Below are 20,557 nucleotides of genomic sequence, written 5' to 3' on the forward strand. Positions count from 1 at the left end.
GTTTCTGACTATTTCTATGTCTTCACAACAAGTGGCCCTGCTGGAAGAATGTGATTATTTTGATCAGCCTTGTGCCTGGGGCGTTTGCTGTTAGAAAGGCAGAGTGAGGCACGGGGCCATTGCTTGCCTAGTTACCCAGCTGAACATAATGATTTCTCCAGTCGGAGACCAGGGCTTGGTGACTAGTTGTGATCAGAACTAGTGGCATTCAGACCAGAAATCTGGCTCCCTGCAGCCGTGTTCTGCCCAGTGCCTCACCTATTAACACAGGACTAACTGCTGCTTCCTCCTGAGGCTCCATCCGTCATGAAGGAAGTTAGAAAGGGAAGAAAGACGCTACAAAAAGTGGCGTTCTGTAACATGTTTTCAGATCAGGTCTTCAGCACTGCTGAAATGTATTCTCAAGTGGGGGGTTTGGTCACTTCCTCTTCTTACAGTACAAAGAGTGAGAAATGTGTCTGAACTGCAAGTGAACTGTTTTCTTTTTTGTTTTCAAACCAGCCCCAATAAAGCAGAATTCATCAGAGCCAAATATCAGATGTTAGCATTTGTCCACCGATTGCCCTGCCGTGACGATGACAGTGTGACTGCCAAAGATCTTAGTAAGGTAGGTGCAGTCTTTCCAGTCCCTGGGGAGCCCACTGAGACAGTGGCTGCCTTACTTGTGGTAGCACTAGGAGGGAGAGACCAGTCTCTTTATACAGTTCAAAGTTCCTGCGGCTTTCTAATGCAGTCTTCTTTTCTCTCTGAAGCGCAGTTAGTCCTCCTCCTAGACGTTCTAGACAAAGGAAAGTAAATGTCTCAGAAGCAGCAGTTTTCCTCTTTTTGTAAGGTTTTTAATTAAGTAATTAATTTGTGTTTTTCAGTACAGTTTTCACATATATATTTTGTAAGTTTCCTACTTGGAAATAATAGCCATTTCAAAGGAGTGAATAGCCATTTCTAGAAGGGCCTAGGATGTTTTCAGGATGCTTGTTTCTAAAAGATTAGAATGGCAGGGAGAGGAGGTAGAGCTTGAGAAGTGAGTAGAGCTGCTGCCTGCAGGGTTGTTGGCTGGCGAACGGGCGCTTTTCCTGGGCCTTGGCGGTTCTGAGATGCTGTAGAAATGTTCATCTTGAGTTTCAGAGCAGTGCTTTGAGCTAGATGCTCACTCAACAACATTGTGCAATCCACAGTACTAATTTTTACATAGACATAGATATAATTTTCCTACTCATTAATAAGTTTTAAACAGTTTCTCTCCTTTTTTACCAAATAAAAAATATAGCCAAGTCTGGTGGCATGTACCTTTACTCCCTGGCTTTTGGGAGGCAGAGGCTGGGAGATAACTGGGAATTCAAGGCTGACCTGGTCTATATAGTGAGTTCGAGGCCAGCCAGAACTACATAGTAAGACCTTGTATGAAAGTGTGTGATGACGACGACAACCCATTATCAGATGACTCACAACCACCTGTAGCTCTAACTCCAGGGTATCTGACACCCTCTTCTGGCATCTGTGGGTACCTGCACTCAATGTGCATACACACACATACACACACACAAACATACATACAATTAAAGAATTAAAAAAAACTGACTACATTGGTTTCTCTGTTACTGTGGTGCCTATTACTACATTTGGAACAGTTCTAGATTAAACTTGAAAGAAAGCAGCTTGTTCTCTACTTGTTTAAAAGCCTTTCTGTGGTGATAAGGAATTAACATAGCACAGTGTCAGTATTTCCCACCAAGAACAGCCTCGTGGGAGCACTGTATGGAGAGGTAGGCAATGCACATTGACAGTGGGTGGTGTAAGGCAGCTGGGATCAGCAGCTAATAATCACTAGTGTAGCCGTGTCTGAGTTTTGAAGCATTTTCTGTATCACTGATTCCTCACAATAACCCTATTGGCAGATGGCACCAAGATACCCAGGTTCTGCTGCCCAGAGTTCTCCTCAGATCACACAGCTGGAAGGCAGTAGGCCTTGAAATCCATTCCACTCAATTGCAGAGCCTCCCTTTTATGTGCTTCCCACTTGGGTTATAGTTGGGCCCTACCTGGCAAGCCCCACATCTGGGCAGACTGGGCTTCGCAGTTCTAGTTCCTTGTGGGAAAATGGGCAAGACTCACCTGCAGCCTACAGTCATTGTGAACAGCAGAGACTCCCCGTTTTCCTGAGCCAAATAAAGATCTGTTACTAATAGAGAGTGCATTAAAATGGGTCGCCAGCTGCTCCAGCACATCACTCCTAACACTTTTACAACTACTCTTTCTGTGTTTGTTTTTCAGCAACTCCATTCAAGTGTGAGAACAGGGAACCTTGAGACCTGTCTGAGACTGCTATCTCTAGGAGCCCAAGCCAACTTCTTTCATCCTGTACGGAAACGTCAATTGGTTCAGATAATAGATTGAAACTGAGTTGTATTTGAATAGGCTGTTTACTTAGTTTTCTTTTTTTGTGTTTACTTTTATTAATAATTCTTAGGAAAAAGGCAGCACTCCACTCCATGTCGCCTCCAAAGCAGGACAGATTTTACAGGCTGAATTATTGGCAGTATATGGAGCTGACCCAGGCACACAAGATTCTAGTGGAAAGACTCCTGTTGATTATGCAAGGTAAGGGGCTGCGGGTGTTGGACCACCTGTGTGCTGAGTGTGATTCCTTGCTGAGTGACTAAATTGTATCTGACTTGTGTTCAGCGCCCTTAGAGGTTTATATTCTATTATTTTACGGAAGAAGACATTTCAGCATCAGCTGAGACAGGCAAGACGAGGCAATCTAGAATCATAAACTGGTGTACTTAACTTCCAATCTTTGTAACAAAGTAGTGTTCAAGCCATAGCATACAAATCAGGTATCAAGAATTGAGAGTCGGGCTGGCTGGAGAGTTTACTCAGTGGTTGAGATCAACGGCTACTCTTGCAGAGGACTAGGGTTCAAGGTTCAGATTCCAGCACTATATAGTCCCTCATCCATAACTCCAGTTCTGTGGATTCCAACACCCTCTTCTGGCCTCCAAGGGTACCAGGCACACATGAAATGCACTTACATGCACATAAAAATAAATAAATCTTAATTTTAAAAATTAAATAAAAGAATTAGAGCGAAGACTGGAGAAATGGCTCACTGAGTGACATGCTTGCCTGTCAGCACGAGGAACGAAATAGGGCTAGAAACATGGCACAAGGCTGGGGCGCTGGAATGGGGTCAAATACAAAACCCACTCTTCCAGTTTTAAATGCGTCTTTAAATTTTTTCTGTTGTGGTTTTGTTTTGAAGCAGATACTCGCTATGTTGCCCGGGCAGATCTTGAACTTCTGAACTTAGACAAATTTCTTACTATGTGCCTCTAGTATCTGGGACTACAGACATGCCACCATGCCCTGCTACAACTGAAATGCAGGGGCATGAAGGAACTTCCTGGGGTTCAATGAGTCTATTTAAACCTGCAGGTCTAGGTGATAGAAGATGGATGTCTTTCCTTCTTTTTCCACATTTACTATGAAACACCATGTTCACAAAGAAGTAAACAGGGGAAATGACAAAAATCTGTCCCAGAAACCTAACTTTACATCTCCGGAAGAGATGATTAGTAAATGCTGAAGGAATTAGACAAAATTACATATGAATTGTCAACAAAATGGACAATTAGCCCTGTTTTGTTTTGTTTTGTTTTACTTTTTGAGACAGGGTCTGACTCTTTAACCCAGGCTGGCCTTAAATTCACAGATATAAGTATTTCTGCCTATGCTATGATTACGGGTATTAACTACCATTTACTGCTGACAGTTGGTCTTAAAAAGTGCAAATGGCTTGACGTTTGACAGGTAAAAGCCCTGTCACACAGTCCTGAAAATCTGAGTGTAGTCCCCAAAACGCACATGAAAAGCCGGGCGTAGTGTTCACATGTCTGTAATCCCAGCAACCACAGCAAGATGGGAGGCAGTGAGAGGAGTCATAAAGCTTGTAAGCCAACTGTCCTGATGTGTGCAGCATGACAAAAGCCAGAGGACCCTGCCTCAATAAGATGGAAGGCTAGAACCCACTACCAAAAGTTGTCCCCTGAGCCACACACACACACCCCATGAAATAGGTAATAAAGTTTAAAAAGCATATGTAAGGAACTATGGAGAGGGCCACCAATTAAAGCTCTTGCTGTGCAAGCATGAAGCCAGAGTTCTTACCCTCAGTACTCACCCAGATGCCTCGTGAGTGTGCTGGCTGAGCATGGCAGCCCTCTTGTATTCCAGCAGTAGAAGGCGATGGGGGTCCCTATGGCTAGCTGACTGGCAAGACTTGCTGTATCATCAAGTTCTGGGTACAGTCAAGACTCTGCCTCAATGGTGAGGTGGAAAGCAATCAAGGAAGATTCCTGATATAGACTTCAAACCTCCATGTATATGTGCTTCCACACATATGGGCCCACACATGGGCAAACATACATTTCACATACACACCACACTGACCCATACAGAAAATGAGCATATGTAAAATTTCTTCATTGTGGCCCCAGTGATTAGGAAATTTCTTCAGTGGTCTTTTGAGGAGTAGGTGGGATATGGACCTATAAAGGAGGAAATAAAGCATCCTTGAGAGAAGAAAGGCAGTCAAGAGTAGGAGGTAGGGATGGACAGAGTATGTTCATCACCATGGAGATGGAATGGAGAAGCCAAGCGTCAGGAGTGGTGAGAGGCACACAGTGTTTCCTAAGCTCTGAGGCTGGACCTTGCTGCTTCATTTCAGCCAGCACTGAAAAGCTCCGCCAGGTGCTCCGCCCAGACCAGCACCATGTCACCTACTGAGAAAACAGGGCATCTGTTAGGTTCAGATGTGTGTAGTAGGTCAGGAAGTATGTGGAGAGAGAAACTGGCTGGGGCTAGATTTCATCTTTGATAACAGAATCCACAGTAAACATTTTTTTCACTTTGGAGTCTCTCATGAGCTTTGTGTGTAATAGTCTTAGTTTAACAGTTACTTACATGCTAAAAGGATTCTAGGCATAAACGTTTTAGGAATAAAAGCAAACAAACACTGTTTCCTGTTGCAGAAATGGCAGATACAAAGGCAGAAGTAGCTGCAGGGGTGGGTTCTGCATCAGGTTAGTCTGCCTTGAAGCTCTTGAAGTGATTTTTAACTTCTAGGCTCTGATCCGGCAGCTGACAACAGGTATCAAGATTGTATGGAGGAAGGACCTTCTTCAGAACATCAGCCTGGGGCCATCCCCCAAGGCTGGGTGTTTCTGGGAACACTCTAGTTGACTTTTGGAAACCTATTTATTAAGTTGATTTTCTCACCTCATTAAATGAAATTATCCCTCCCATGTGTCTTTACATTGTAAAGGGAAAAGGGTCTCCTGGTGGGGCTCTGGCTCTGGGAGGAGGCACTGAAAGTGATCAGATAGTTGTGTTTGATAAGCTGCTCAGGTGTCTCAGAACAGTCCTGTGCTCTTCTGACTCAACGCCAGTGAACTGAGCTGTGTCAATGGTGCTTTGTTCTCTTGGTAGGCAAGGAGGGCACCATGAGCTGGCTGAGCGCCTCGTGGAAATACAGTACGAGCTGACTGACAGACTGGCCTTCTACCTCTGCGGCAGGAAACCAGGTGAGAGAGAGGACAGCCTTTGCTGCACCTCTACTCTGGAAAAACAGGTCAGGACAACATTTTTATGACTTGCTCTGGAGCTAGTTCCAGGACAGGCCCCAAAGCTACAGAGAAACCCTGTCTCCAAAACAAAAAAAAAAAGTCCTCAGGAAGATTGCCATAAGGGTTTCTATTTGAAAGGATAGCATAGCTGCAGAATTTTTATTTTTGTTTTCTTTTGCTTTTTAGATAGGGTCTCACAATGTATCCCATGTGACCTGGGACTTTGCTGTATACCTTCAACTGGTCTTAAACTATTTTTGAATAATTTTTTGACATAATTACATCATCTCCCCTTTCCTTTCTTCCCTCCAGATGCTCCCATATATCCCCCACCTTGCTCTCCTTTGAATTCATGGCCTTTTTTTTCTTTAATTGTTGTTGTATGCGTGTGGTGTGTGTGTGTGTGTGTGTACACATATATCTGTATATTCCTAAGTACATGGCTATAACCTTCCCAGTTTGTATTATGTTACTTGTATGTATATTTTCCTGGTTGGCCATTTAGCATTGGTTATCATTGGCGTGCTTCCGTGAGGAAGACTGTTTCTTCTGCTCTCAGCAGTCTAGTTTCTTATCAGTCTCTGTGAGGGACTGAGCCTCCTAAGCTTTCTCTTCCATCTTAGCGGGTTTGTTTGTGCCGTTCTTGTTGGGTCACATTCAGGCAGCCATGTTGGTGAGACTCTATGGGTGTAGCTTCTGACATTTCTAGGAGACATAGTCTGATAGCAAACTCCTAGGTCCTCAGATTCTGATCACATTTCTTCTCCCTCTTCCATAATGATCCCTCAGCCTTAGATGCAAAAGTTGTGATGTAGAGTATCTGTTGGGACTGGGCTCTACAACTGTGTCTGTGATTGACTGTGTTTTTCTGCAGTGGTCTCTATTTGTTTCAGAGAGAAGTTTCCTTGAGGGATGAGGACTACACTTATCTGTGGGTACAAGGACAAATATTGAGAACATAGGGTTTATGCTGGTTTAGTAAAGTGGTGGCTGTAGGTTCTACAAGATCCATGACTTTACAATCTCTGGGTAGGTGATGAAGTTTTCCCTCTTGTTGAGAAGATCCTAAGTCCAACTAGAGAACTGTGGTATGCCTGCCACTTCTGCACCCTTAGGGTTATAGTGCCATACTGATAGTTATGGTTCATAGGCATCATAGCTGGGTAGGCTTGTTGGTTGTTTTCCTCCTTTGGAATTCTGTTTAGTGGTCTCTATCCTTTTGCCTCTGCCTCCTGAATGCTAGGATTACAGGTGTGTGCCACCATTCCTGCTTGAGATAGCTGTAGTTATGAATAAAAATACAAAGTTGGTCAACTCTTGAATTTGTAGTTTTAAATTTTTTACATTTACTGTGTGTGTGTTTACGTGTGTGTTAGCATGTCAGAGGACACCTTGCATGATCCAGTTCTTTGCATCCACCTTGTGGGTTCTCTAGATAGAACTCAGGTCGTCAGCAGCGAATGGCCTTACTCACAGAACCATCTTGTCAACCGGAGATTTTAGTTTTTAAAACTATTTTCACTCTAGAGAAATATCTGTTTCAAGAATCCCAGAGCAGCCGGGCGGTGGTGGCACACGCCTTTAATCCCAGCACTCGGGAGGCAGAAGCAGGCGGATATCTGTGAGTTCGAGGCCAGCCTGGTCTACAAGAGCTAGTTCCAGGACAGGAACCAAAAGCTATGGAGAAACCCTGTCTCGAAAAATCAAAAAATAAATAAATAAATAAAAAGAATCTCAGAGCATAACTGAACCAGAGTTGAACATGCATCATAGTTCTTGAGCGCCGTGGAACTAACAACAGAGGACCAAAGCTAGAGCTCTTAGTTACTAGAAGGATTCAAGGATAGAAACAGTCGTTGACTTTTTAGAACCTCTTCCCTCTGCCGTTTATTCATTCTATTTTCACTCTCATAAGTCTTAAAATCCTTAAGAATCCCACATTGTAAAGAGGGTCGTCCAGGTGAGATCCCCAACTTACAAAGAGCGACTGAAAGTGCCTAAATGTCTGGCCACCTGCGTGGGGGAACATGGATTTCTTTTCTTTCCTTTTCTTTTTTTTCTTCTTATATTTTTTTTGTTTTGTTTTGTTTTTTTGTTTTTTGAGACAGGGTTTCTCTGTGTAACAACCCTAGGTGTCCTGGAACTAGCTTTGTAGACATGGTTGCCTCGAACGCAGAGATTCACCTACCACTGTCTCCCAAGTTCTGAGATTAAAGGCATGCGTCACCACCGCCTGGCTGGATTGCTTTTCTTATGCTGCCTGCTCAGCAGGCAGAGCCCAACCTGCTCTGTTGCCTGGTAAAACCCAAATAACACTTTCCATAGACTTCGAAGAAGGCCCAGAGTCTTATAATACAGTGTTTAGAATATCCTTGATTCCACATAGTGACTCTGTGTATGAAGAGCCAGGAAAACCTCAGGTGATACAAGGAGAAAGCAGATGCTAGGCATAGGGGCAGCTGGTGGCCAACAGGTAAAGTGGATGAGCTGTCCAGTGACCTGAGTGACCCTGTAACTCTCATGACACAGAAGGAGAGAATCAGCTCCCATGAGATGTCCTGTTGGAATTCTCAGAAACATTTTAAAGCTGCCAATAAGACTATGCTCTGAAAAGCAGTGGACATTCTTAAAGACACATACACAGAGAAGAACCTAGAAGGAATATTAGAATTGAATTATAGTGGCTAAAAATTTCAAATCCAGATTAGTAGGTTTAATAGCAGGCTGAAAATACTAGAAAAACTATATTAAAAATAGCTAGGTAGTGATGTAGCTCAGTAGTAAAGGGATTACTGGCATGCCAAAGGCTCTGGGCTCAGTTCCCAGCACAAGAAAAGGAGAACCAACAGCAGCCTGCCTCAGGGACCTGTGGGTAATACTGAAGAATGGAGGTGGGCACTACATTGATACAGCGCTTGCTTTGCAAGCATCAAGACCTGGGCTTGGTCCTAGGAGGTGTATAAACCAGGCGTGTGGTACATGACTATAAGGCCCACCACTGGGCAAGCAGAGGAAGTAGGATCATGGGGGCTTGCTGGTCAGCTGGTCTGACCAGTCAGTGAGTTCCAGGTTTTAGTAAGAGACCCTATCTCAAAAAATAAGGGTGGTGTAGTCATATACATGTATGTATATACATAAGCATGTATGCATGTAAAATAATGATTTAAAAAGTCCATGAATTTGAAAGAGCAGAGAGGGCTGTATGAAAGGGCTTAGAGGGAAGAAAGGGAAGGGTAAATGATGTAATTATAATCTTAAAAATAAATAATTTTTAAAAGGAGTAGAAGTGGGGTTTTATACCTTTAAATCTCAGCAGTTGGAGACAGAGGCAGACAGATCTCTGAGTTCAAGGCCAGCCTGGTGTACAGACTGAAGTTGGGACAGCCAGGGTAGAGGGGCTAGAGAGATGGCTCCGAAGTTAGGAGCACTGGATACTCTTGCAGAAGATCTGGATTTGCTTCCTAGTACCCACATGGTGACTCACAACCACCTATAACTCAGGTTCTAGGAGTTCAAAGCACTCTTCTGCCCTCTGCAGGCACCAGGAACAAATTGGGACATGTATATACATGCAGGCAAAACACACTTGTACATACAATAGAATAAATATTAAAGAAGTAAGAATAATGGGTTAGAAAGGTAATTGAAGAAGACACATTATGTCAGCCTCTGGACTCTACATGTAGGTGCAGGAAATACTAGCAAAATCTAAGTCTGAAAAGATGTAAAGATTCCCGAGACTCGTGCCGGGCAGTGGTGCATGCTTTTAATCTCAGAACTCAGGAGGCAGAGCAAGTGGGTCTCTGAGTTTGAAGCCAGCCTGATCTACAAAGCAAGTTTCAAGACAATCTGGAATGGACTGTTACACAGAGAAACCCTGCCTTAAAAGACAAAACAAAAGATTCATGAAACTCCAACTTCAAAGAAGGTGAATGCAAAAGAAACCTGGGAAAAAGTACTTCAAAAACATCCAGAACAGTATTTCACACAGCAAAGTTGAATATCCTTTATCTGAAATGCCTAGTACCAGAAATGGTATAGATTTCAGATTTTTCTTAAAAATCTATTTTGGAATATTTTGCTGTAGATTTCTGATGTAGAAATCTGAAGTGCCAAACGTTCTGAGCATCCTATTGTTGCTCTGATGCTCCTCAGAAGTCATGGAAATGAAAGGAAATTAAACGCTATTGTTAAAGTGACAAAAGAGCTGTCTGCCTGGGGGCCCATAGCTAGTAAAGCCTTAACTTTTGCATGAAGACAAGTTAAACACATTGGAAGATGAAGAAAAATCAGATACTCCATTTCTCTAACAGCAGCGCTGGAGAAGGGTCTTGAGGCCATCAGCCTGAACATCAGGATAAGGAGTGCATCAGGAAGTGGACAGTAGCAGAGGAACCCAGCTGCAGATGTGCGTGGCAGCTGGCAGTAATGACTCTCATGCAGTGTACATCGCTCTGTGTGTGTGTATTGGGCAGTCGCAGCAGGAATGAGAAAGGGTGAAAGAAATAGAGTAGCATTCCTACATTTTGTCTGAAGTGGGAAAGGAACATTTCTAAGTACATTGAGAAGTATGGGTAGTGTAGTCCTTAGCACAGCCACACCAAGAAAAAGACAAAGTGGTGTGATCAAAAAGCCTAGAGATAGAGGCTGGAGAGACGGTTCAGAGGTTAAGAACATTGGCTGTTCTTCCAAAAGACCCAGGTTCAATTCCCAGCACCCACAGTTGACTTGCAACCCTCTCCAGTTGCATGGAATCCAGTGCCCTCTTCTGGCCTTTGCAGGCGGTGCTCACACATGGTACAACAGACATACATGCCAGCAAAACACTCATGTATAAAATAAAAATAAGTAAATCTGCCGGGCGGTGGTGGCGCACGCCTTTAATCCCAGCACTCGGGAGGCAGAGGCAGGTGGATCTCTGTAAGTTTGAGGCCAGCCTGGTCTACAAGAGCTAGTGCCAGGACAGGCTCCAAAGCTACAGAGAAACCCTGTCTCGGAAAAAACTAAAAAAAAAAAGTAAATCTTTTTAAAAGATCCTAGAGATAAATTAAAAAAATATCAAGCAATACTCAAATAATTGAAAGATCTTTATTGAAAATATTCAAAAAAAGAAAAATGGGGGGGGACAAAGCTCAAAAAGAGAATAAGTGATAAAATGACATAAATCTGGACACGACCTTACTGTTAATGACCAACAGAGCATTTAAAAGCAGTAGTGTAGTGTCAGGAAAGGGTTACAGAACGAAAGCTGAGCTGTACACTGTATACAAGAAACCAGTTCAATACCATGACTAGGTCAACACCAAAAGGTATATAGAACAGTTGTCCATGCAGACTTTGGACCTGTGCCGACATCAGGCTGTCTGTGGGCTTCCCACCCTGAATGAAGCAGATGTGATCTGAGTGGGTCAGAGTAGACCTCAGAACAAAGAAAAATAGCAAAGATCGAGGGGACATGAGACAATGACAGAAGGGCGCACTTATGCCAAGAAGATACAGCGCTCTAAGTCACATACATGTCAGTAGAACTGAGAGAGAGCCATAGTTGGGGGCTTAGCAGGCAGAGGCACTGGACAGCATGAGTTCCAGCCCCCAGACCCATCTGGCAGAAGGAGAGAACTAATCCTAGAAATTGTCCTCTGACTTTTACATGCATGTCCACATGCACAATGCAAGCAGAGTATTGAACCGGTGGACCTGAGAGGAAGGGCCTTACTGTAGACTCCACATACTGCTTTTGAAGTTATGTATATGGAGTTGGATAGTTGTTTTAAAACAGTAGCATGCTGTAGCCCAGGTTAACCTCACACTCACCACAGTCCTGTCCCAAGTGCTGGAATCACAGGTGTATACTGCCATGCCTGACTCAAAAGTACTTCCAACTAAATAAAAATAAAAATGCAGTGTCAGAATTTGTAGGATTGGATGGACCTGGTGGTGCATGCTGTTAATCCCTGCACATGGGGCACCTGTAAATCCAAAGCCAGCCAGAACTGCATAGTAGGACCCTGTCTCACAATTAGAAAGTGAGAGGGTGGGGTGGGAGAAGATGTTCATGGATATATTTAAACAGAGTTTATAGGAGGCTTTGTTGCCTTAAATACTTGGATTTGAAAAGGTAGCTCTAAAGTTAGTCTTCTCACAGAGGAGCTAGAGATGAACATGTGCACAGCTAACCCAGCACAGGACAGATACAGAAAACGGGAAACCAAACATTACCATGGCGGATATGCTTCATAGAAATCAAGAAAGTGGATAGAGGCCTATTAAAAAAAGGATCTTAATAACATCATTAGTTAATGGCTAATGAAAAGTAGGCGCCAAGGCTGTAGCTTGGCATAGTTCTAGGTACAAAGCTCTGGGCTTGATTGCCAAGCACTAGAAAGCAACAGTAGAAAGATATTACAACTTTGCAGAAAAATATGACAGCTTAGATAAAATATACTCATTCTTTAAAAGCCACAGACTACCAAAATCCATCTGAGAAAAAGAATATAAATATCTATTCTTAAATGTATATTCATATACACACATTTCCTCCCTAATCCCCTTTTGCAGTGCTGGGGACCAAACCCAGGGCATCAGGTTTCATGCATGCTAGGCAAACATTCTAATACTTGACTGAGTTTCCAACCCTGAAAATCTGGATTGTTCAAGAATTTGAATTTATACCTCAACATATACCCCAGGTTCAAAAGATAGGAAAAGGGCTGGAGAGATGGCTCAGCAGTTAAGCTCACAAGTTAAGAGCACTGGCCACTCTTCCAGAGGACGGGGGTTCTTTCCCAGCACCCATTTGGCAGCTCACAACCAAGTGGTATTTTGTTTAATAATGTATTTAACTTTGTTTTATGTGCATTGGTATTAGATACCCTAGAACTGGAGTTACAGACAGTTGTCAACTGCCATGTGGGTGCTGGGAATTAAACCCCAATCCTCTGGAAAAATAGCCAGTTCTCTTAACCACCAAGCCAAGCCTTCTTTCCATCCTCTTACCAGTGTAATTCCAGTTCCGAAGGAGTCCACATCCTCTTCTGGCTTCCATGGGCCCCAGGCACAGAACTGGTGTAGATGTATTCAGGCAAAAGACTCACACATAAAAAAGAATAAAACTCTTCAGGAAAGAGAGGAAGAAGAGCAAGACTTCTTCTCAGTACATGTTAGTGGATTAGTGAGACACCAAACCTAGCAAAAGGAAAGAATGGGGTATGGGAGGATCCCAATGAACAGAGACAAGAATCCTTGGCAAATTTTAGCACAGTAAATCTAGAAATGTGTGAAAAGAAAAAAAATACAACATAGCCACTGGAACATAACTTACCGGAAGACAGTTAATGTAACTGAAAAGGTGGTTCAGTGGTTAAGGGGACCCAGATTCAGGTCCCAGCACCCTCAAGTTGCTTGCATCCTTCAGTGATTCCATTTTCACGGCATTTGACACTGTCTTCTGACCTTGGGCACACAGGTACCCACATGGTACCCATACACACTCATAGGCAAAGCACTCATACACTCAAAAATCTTTTTAAAAGAGAAAATCAGGGCATTAATAGACTACAAGGCAAAACTTATGCAGTAGTCAGTGGCATTTGGCCAAATTCAACATCCATTCATAATTTAGAAAAAAAATTAGCAAACCAGAAACAGATGGAGCTTGTTTAACTGGTCATGATTGCCCAGAGAACCAACTGCTCTCCTGAGGCCAGTGTCTGTTCTCACCACGCCTACTCAGTGAAAGTCCAGACACCCTACCTCCCATAGAAACCGAAAAAGGAAGAAATAAAACTTTCCCCGCTCGAGTGAGATAATATCTATGTGGAAAATCCCAAGGAACCTACAAGAAAATTTCTAAAACTAAGAGTATAGGAAGATTACAGAACAAAATCAGCAGCTCCGAATCATATCTCCTTTATTCTTTAGTGTGAGTGCATGTGGTATTGCCTATAGAAGCAACTGCGCTCGGTGTGCAGGGAAGTGAACGTGCACCAAGCTTCACAGCAGTAGAATCTAGGCTGGAGATCCAGGTAAAGGACCTAAAGCTGTAGGCTAAGGAGGGTCTCTTGATCCTGGTTCAAAGTTCCTAGATTTTTGTTTTGTTCGATTAATAATTTGGGTTTTGTCAGAAACACTTACCTCGCTCGCTTGCTCACTTGGTTTTTTGAGCTTATCTAAGTCCAGTACTAGACTGACATCAGAGTCACATAGGCCTCTTCGTCTTTGCTTGGCCCCTCTAGTTCTGGATTAAGGTATACACCAGCACACCTGGTCTCAAAACCAAAAGAACTAAGAGTGAAAAGTTAAGCAGATATTGAAAGGAAGTATTTGGAGATCACATTTTCTTTCCCTTTTTTCTTTTTTCTTTTCTTTCTTTCTTTCTTTCTTTCTTTCTTTCTTTCTTTCTTTCTTTCTTTTTCCTTTTTGGGTTTTTCAAGACAGGGTTTTTCCGTGTAGCCCTGGCTATTCTGGAACTCACTCTGTAGACCAGGATGGCCTGGAACTCTTAGAGATCCGCCTGTCTCCGCCTCCTGAATGCTGGGATTAAAGGTGTACACCAACACTGCTGGATTTGGAAATCATATTTTCAGTAAGAATGTGCGTCAAGGACACTTAAAAACTAAAGGTCACCTGAGCAGTGCTGGGCACAACAGACCAGCAGCACCAGCAGTGGGAGGCTGAGGAAGGATCAGTTCTTTTCCTTTTTTTCTCTCTCATACAGTCCATCCTTGTAGCAGACTTTCTTAGACCGCCAGCCAGCTCCCAAATCATGACATGGAGATATTATTATTATTTATGAATGCTCAGCCTTATCTTATGCTTGTCTTACTGACTCTTAGAATGTAAATCAACCTGTTTCTCTTCATCTGCATTTTGCTTCAGGGCTTTTTACCTTTCATTCTGCGTGTCATTCTGCGGTGCTGGCCCCAGGCCTCTTCCTCCATCTCTGCTTTCTCTCTTTCCCCATCCTAGAGTCCTTCTCCTACTTATTCTCTCTGCTCACCAGCCCTCCCTATCCCTCTACTGCCTAGCTCTTGACCATTCAGCTTTTTATTAGACCAATCAGGTGCCGTAGGCAGACAAAGCAATACATCTTTACATAGTTAAAGTAATATTCTGCAACATAAACATAATTCTATTCCACAAAACATCCTGACTGCAGTTTCCCCTCTGTCCACTCTTCCCAGCGCTGCCCCCCTCCCAGCCTTTCCTCTCCCGCGAATCCACTCCTCCTCTGTTTCCCTCAGAAAGGAACAGGCCTCCCAGGATATCAAGTCAACGTGGGATAACAAGGTACATACAATAAGACTAGGCACAGATCCTCCTATCAGGGCTAGGTGGGGCAACCCAATAGGAGGAAAAAGTTTAAGAACAGGCAAAAGAGTCTGAGACACCCCCACTTTTAGGAATTCCACAGAACACCAAGCTAGCAACCATAATACATGCAGAGAACGTAGCGCAGATCAGTACAGGCTCCATGATCCTCACTTTGGTCTCTGTGAGCCCTATGCACCCTGCTTAGTTGATTCTGTGGGCCATGTTTTCCTGGTGTCCTTAACCCCTCTGGCTTCTACAGTTCTCCCCTTCTTCTGAAGGATTCCCCAAGTTCCAAGGGGAAGGACCCAATGAAGATCTCCAGTTTGGGCGCTCTCTCTGCCTATTGTTTGGCTGTGGGTCTCTGCATCTGCTCCCATCAGCTGCTGGTGGAAGTTTCTCTGATGACAACTGGGCTAGGCACAGATAGGTTCTTGCCATACTCTTCACACATACTCCTGCTTTTGCTGGTTAAGAATGAGTCAAAGAATGTAGTCATCTTTTTTTAGAAGAATCATTTATTTTCATTATACTTTTGGAAACAAGTTCTCGAGTAGTCCGTGTGGTGGTGCACACCTTTAATCTCAGCATGTGGGAGACCGAAGCAGAAGCAGGAGGGTCTCATGAGTTCCAGGCGAGCCAGGACTACACTCTTTTCTGTCTGAAAGCAGGCCAGGGTGGGAGTGATAGAGAAATGGCTGAATATTTGCTACTCTTGGAGAGGGCCTGGGTTCCATCCCCAGCACCCATGTGTCGGCTCATAACTGCTTACAACTCCAATTCCAGGAAACCTGTTGACCTTTTGAGCTCTGTGGCCACAAGCCACCCTTGTGGTATGCCAGGAAAACATGGATACACAATAAAAATAAATTAAAAGAAGAAGAAGAAGAAGAAGAAGAAGAAGAAGAAGAAGAAGAAGAAGAAGAAGAAGAAGAAGAAGAAGAAGAAGAAATTAACCAATTTCATTAAATTAGGCAGGTCTCTAATTTGCTGTGTGTTCAAGGATGACCTTGAACTCTGATTATCCTCCTAAGGGCTGGGATTATAGACAAGCAGTACCATGCCCATGTATGTGCAAGAGTATGTGTACACCTGGGCCAGCGTTCTGAAGTCAGTTCTCCCCTCTTTGTTGAGCTTGAGGCTTTCTTGTCTGTGCACTGTACTCCAGCTAGCTGGCTCAGGCGCTTTGAGGCAGTCTCCTGTTTCCATCTCCCACCTCCCTGCATATGTGCATGTATGTGTGTGTGTGTTTGCCACCACAGCTGAGGCTTGAGTTGTCAGACTTCTACAGCTAGAGGTTTTACCTGCTGAGCAATCTCCCTGGGCTGTGGGCCATTTCCTGCGCCCTGGTGATCAAGACCATCTCAAAGAGATGAAAAAGAGAAAAACAAAACCTGAAGACAGTGTATAAATGGCTAAACACAAACACAAAACAAAAAACCAAGCGCATGAAGATTAGCATCATTAGCCATTACAGAAATGCAAATTAAAGCCACAGTGTGACGCTGCCCCAGAACTAGTGGTATAATTTGGGGAAAAATATGTAGCAGCTGTAAGTTTCGCACATTGCTGAGGGCAACACTGAGAGAGTGTTTGTCTTTAGGAGACGCGGTCTTGCTGTGTAGCTCAGGTGGGTCCCTCTGCCTTAGCTACTGCTGTGCTGTAATTGCAGACATGTGCTTGCTGTTCAGAATATAAAACAGCAGAGCTACTAAATGAATAGCAGCTTCCTCCCAAGTAAGACGCACATTTACCGTGTGCCCCACGCCCAGGCCCAAAAACCGCAGAAGTGCTTGCCATGGTTTGTTCACTGGAATGTGAATCCTTCTTCTAGAAATCTAGGTTAGGGCAGAGCCGCTCGGCAGATGGCAAGGTGGAGTTGCTGTGGGTCTGCATGCAAAGCACCCCTGCCCTCGCCCTGAACTCTCCCAGGCTTAGTGCAGCTCTGCCATCTGCCACCAGGAGCTAGTGGAGCCTCCCTCAGCATTCTTCTGTCGGGTTTTCTGGGGTGAGCTGATCAGCACAGGTTTTCTGCCTAATGATGTCTGGAACTGGTCAGGTTTCAGGGAACTTGTAGCTAATCTCAGAACTTCTCTGTTTCCCCATGATTATGAAAAATGACTAATTGGAAAATTTAAACTGAAAATAAAAAATGGTAGCACTCCTTTATATATCTCAATATTGACATGAGCAAAACTTTGATTTCTGTTTCAGATCACAAAAATGGGCAGCACTTTATAATCCCTCAAATGGCAGACAGGTAAGAACCAGTTTATCTGCCCAGCATTGCCTTGGTTTGCAGTATGGAAGTGTATTATATTTTGTGTTTAACAGAGCCCATACATTTTTCTCTTTTATGGCTATACACTTTGGAAATAAGACGGCTGTAAGTAAACCACCATGTGAAACTTAACTTGGAAAGAGCACAGATCCCAGAAACACTAATAAGGAGTTGGAGCCAGTAATGCTGTTGCCACTATTTGGCCAGTTGTCCTGGTGTTTGTGTTGATAGGTCATATTCACAGGTATTTCTGTGTCAGAAGAGAAGAGCTGATATTGTTGGCCTATAATAGGGGTTGGCAAACAATTTTGTCAAGGACCAGGAAATATGTTAAGCTGTGTCAGCTGTGTCAACTTCTCCTCTAGAAAGTGTCAGTGAGCTCTTAAGATAACGGGCTGGCTACTGAAACTCGAATTTTTAGATCTTGAGAAATGAATGTTCTTTTTTCCTTCTCTATCCAAAATGTTTAAAAATATAAAAACCATCCTTAGTCCATTAGCTGAGCAAAAAAAGCCCTAGCTTGCTGCCCCCGACCGTCCCAGCCACAGCAGAGGGCCCTGCAGCGCTGGGCCAGTACTGCCAGGGTGATGCACGGACAGACCCTGCTATTCCAGCCGTGCTCTTGTCTTTCTGGCTTTTCAGTTTCCTCTGTTTTCCTTTTTATTTTGCCTTTATTTTTCCTTTGTGCTGTGGATGGAACTCAACAGCTCACACATTCTACAAATGTTTTACCACTAAGCCACACCCCAAGGCCTAGAGATCATTCAGTTGTGGGCCAGTGCCTTTTCCTTTTAACATTACCTGCCTGCTGGGTTTCAAGGAGTCACTGGCCAAATTGTTCCAGTCTCTTCAATGACTCTTTGGCTACAGAATGCTTGGCTCTGATGCTTCCATGAACCGTAATATTTCATCCCTTGGGCATCTTAATCTTATAGAGTTCACAGCTTCTCTTTACTTGCTTAATGGTTTTGTGCATTTCCTCAGCAGCCTGGATGTGTCTGAGTTGGCAAAAGCTGCCAAGAAGAAGCTTCAGTCTGTGAGTATCTCTTCCTGGTGAGCTCCAGCATGGAAACACCCTGCTGGTCCCCATTGTCAGTCTGAGTTAGCTCTTGCATCAGATCATTGTTGAATCAGAAGGAGCCTGTCAGGTCTATATGTAGCAATGAAGACCAAAAGCTCTTGAGTATGTCCAAGTCCGCTGACTACTTCAGACGATCTGTGTTCTTCTCTCTTGTATTAAAAATCACCCCTGCCTGTGGTAGTTGGATATTCAGGGAACTGGAGTGAGTGAGGCGGCCTTCCATGGCATTTCTTCCATTAGTCACATGGGACGGGAATAGCAGTAGCTGATACTGCCAGGGCAGTGACTTGGTGCATTCATCCACTGGAGTAGCATGGACTCTCTTGCCCGTTGTATGCTATTCCTTAGAGCTTTTTAAATTTACACTTCTGAAAGTTGATGGTCTGGACCTAGGCCTGTCGGTCTCATAATCTTTGTATTTGAAGATGCCCTGGGAGAGTGATTTCCTTTTGTCAAGCTCACCAGGTATTTATTGGTTACCTCTTCTCAGTGCTCCCTGGATCAGAACCAAGATCCCTTGCAGTTTTGGGTTTTTTTGTTTTGTTTTTCGTTTTGTTGTTGTTGTTGGGTTTTTTAATTTTTTTCATTACCTTTAAGGGCTCTTCAGCACAGTGTCACTTCCTGTCTGGTTAGGTGTGCATGCACTGTTGGGGTGGCTCTGTGAATCAGCTCTCTGAAGCCCCCGCTCCAGGACTCTGTTCCTGCTCATTGTCCTTGCCTAGTTCCCATTCCTCTTAGCCCTTGCCGAGCCTAAGCACCTCTGAGGTGTAGGTACAGTCCAGCCTCCCTGATTCGTGATTTCCCCTCCTTTCCCATTCACAAGAGACCCTTTAGAACTTCATACAGTATCATTAAGTATCACATAAAGAAAATTTATTCTTAATAGTATTTAACTGTATCGTGAAATAAATGTGTTTTATGCAATTTGTTTGGTGTCTCTGTGTTCTGTATCTGCAGTTTGTGTGTTTGTGTGTTTCAATACCTTTCTTAAGTTCAGGAGGCCATATAGTAAGATGAATGAGATGTCGAGCTTTTTAGGCCGCACAGGAGTGTGTGCTTTCCTTTAATTACTGGTTGTCTGTAAGCAAATTTCTGTTATACATAGCAGACAGACAGTCTCCTTCTGACTGTCAGCTAGGCTGGATGCCACAGGAAACCTGAGCTTGACTAACATGGGACAGGCATTAAATAAATACCTCAGACAGAGTTTAATATGCTCTAAAGACCTTAGACTGGGTGTCAGGCTCAACAGCCGAGATCACCCTCAGCCCTGCAAGCACAGAACCTCCCCTCCAGCAGGGATGCTGGGAAAGAGGGCATCCCAGGGGCTGCTTCTCACAGGTGGCTGCTCTTAGCAGTGCCGGGGGTAGCACTCACCACCACCACCACCTTTCTCGTCTATATGCCCTTCTCTCTCCTTTCACTTCTTCCCCAGCTCTGTCTGTCTCACACTCTCACTCTCCTCCCTAGTAAAAACTGAGGGAAATGGAACAAAAAAATCAATATATTCTTGAATTAGTAAATGTTAACACTTTAAAGTCTTAAGGCCAGTAACGTCTGTTGCTCATTTTTTTTTGTCTATAAAATGGGACAATAGTAAATGCTATCTTCACTGATGGTATTAAACAGGGTGCTATTTGCACCATGTCTAAGAGGCAGGCCCTCAGCGGTGTGGGTCGTGATGCCATTAGTGATAACAGAACAGCTTGTAGTCCAGTCCTTGGAGGTAGAAACTCGATGATTCTCAAGCATGTTCAGATTCTATTCCGGACGAGACTGCAGGGTTTGTTTCGAACAGTGAGTGTAATGTGGAGTCAGTGGAGAAGCTAAAAGGAGATGGACTCCTCGTCCTCAGTCACCTCGCTGTCTGAACTCAGGCTCAGCATTTTGGTATATTTCCTTCAGTTTTTATTTCCAATTTGTACCTATTTGTATCTCTTTTTTTTCCTTCTAGAAATTATATGCCAGAATTTCATGCCCTGTTTTTGTTTTTTTTTTTAACCCGGTAGGGTGTTCTAGGCATTTCCTGTGTTCCTCTGAGGACCCTGTAACCAGTGTTGTTGTTTTGTTTTGTTTTTTTAAAAATGTCGAATTAAAGACCTCTAGGTTCATCTAAGTGACGTCCCTGCAAATGTCAGGCACAGCACAGAGTGGCAGTGTGACAAGTTAGCATCTGCCATCAGAGCACAAAGCAATCAGCAGAGAGACCACAGCTTCTGAGTGTCAGACTGAGGTGGAAGAGCTGGAGCCTGACTAGGCTTC

General features: G+C 43.7%; 1 protein-coding gene across 18 annotated transcripts in view; it reads left to right on the top strand.

The window, feature by feature from the left end:
• Nucleotides 1-20,557, top strand: part of Git2 (GIT ArfGAP 2) — a 51,469-nt gene that overhangs the window by 6,129 nt on the left and 24,783 nt on the right. For 11 of the 18 annotated variants that reach the window (XR_012911575.1, XR_012911580.1, XM_075982655.1 and 8 more), the window contains exons 4-9: nt 502-607; nt 2,272-2,358; nt 2,468-2,598; nt 5,488-5,582; nt 17,148-17,193; nt 18,199-18,250. Coding sequence is in view for 15 of the 18 variants with exons in the window: in XM_075982655.1 (XP_075838770.1) it covers nt 502-607; nt 2,272-2,358; nt 2,468-2,598; nt 5,488-5,582; nt 17,148-17,193; nt 18,199-18,250 (517 nt within the window). In the remaining 3 variants the exon portion in view is untranslated. The remainder of the gene's footprint in view (nt 1-501; nt 608-2,271; nt 2,359-2,467; nt 2,599-5,487; nt 5,583-17,147; nt 17,194-18,198; nt 18,251-20,557) is intronic. The other 7 variants (XR_012911573.1, XM_075982662.1, XM_075982705.1 and 4 more) reach the window with 1 other exon arrangement.

Source organism: Microtus pennsylvanicus, chromosome 1, assembly GCF_037038515.1.
Source record: "Microtus pennsylvanicus isolate mMicPen1 chromosome 1, mMicPen1.hap1, whole genome shotgun sequence".
Lineage (NCBI taxonomy): Eukaryota > Metazoa > Chordata > Mammalia > Rodentia > Cricetidae > Microtus > Microtus pennsylvanicus.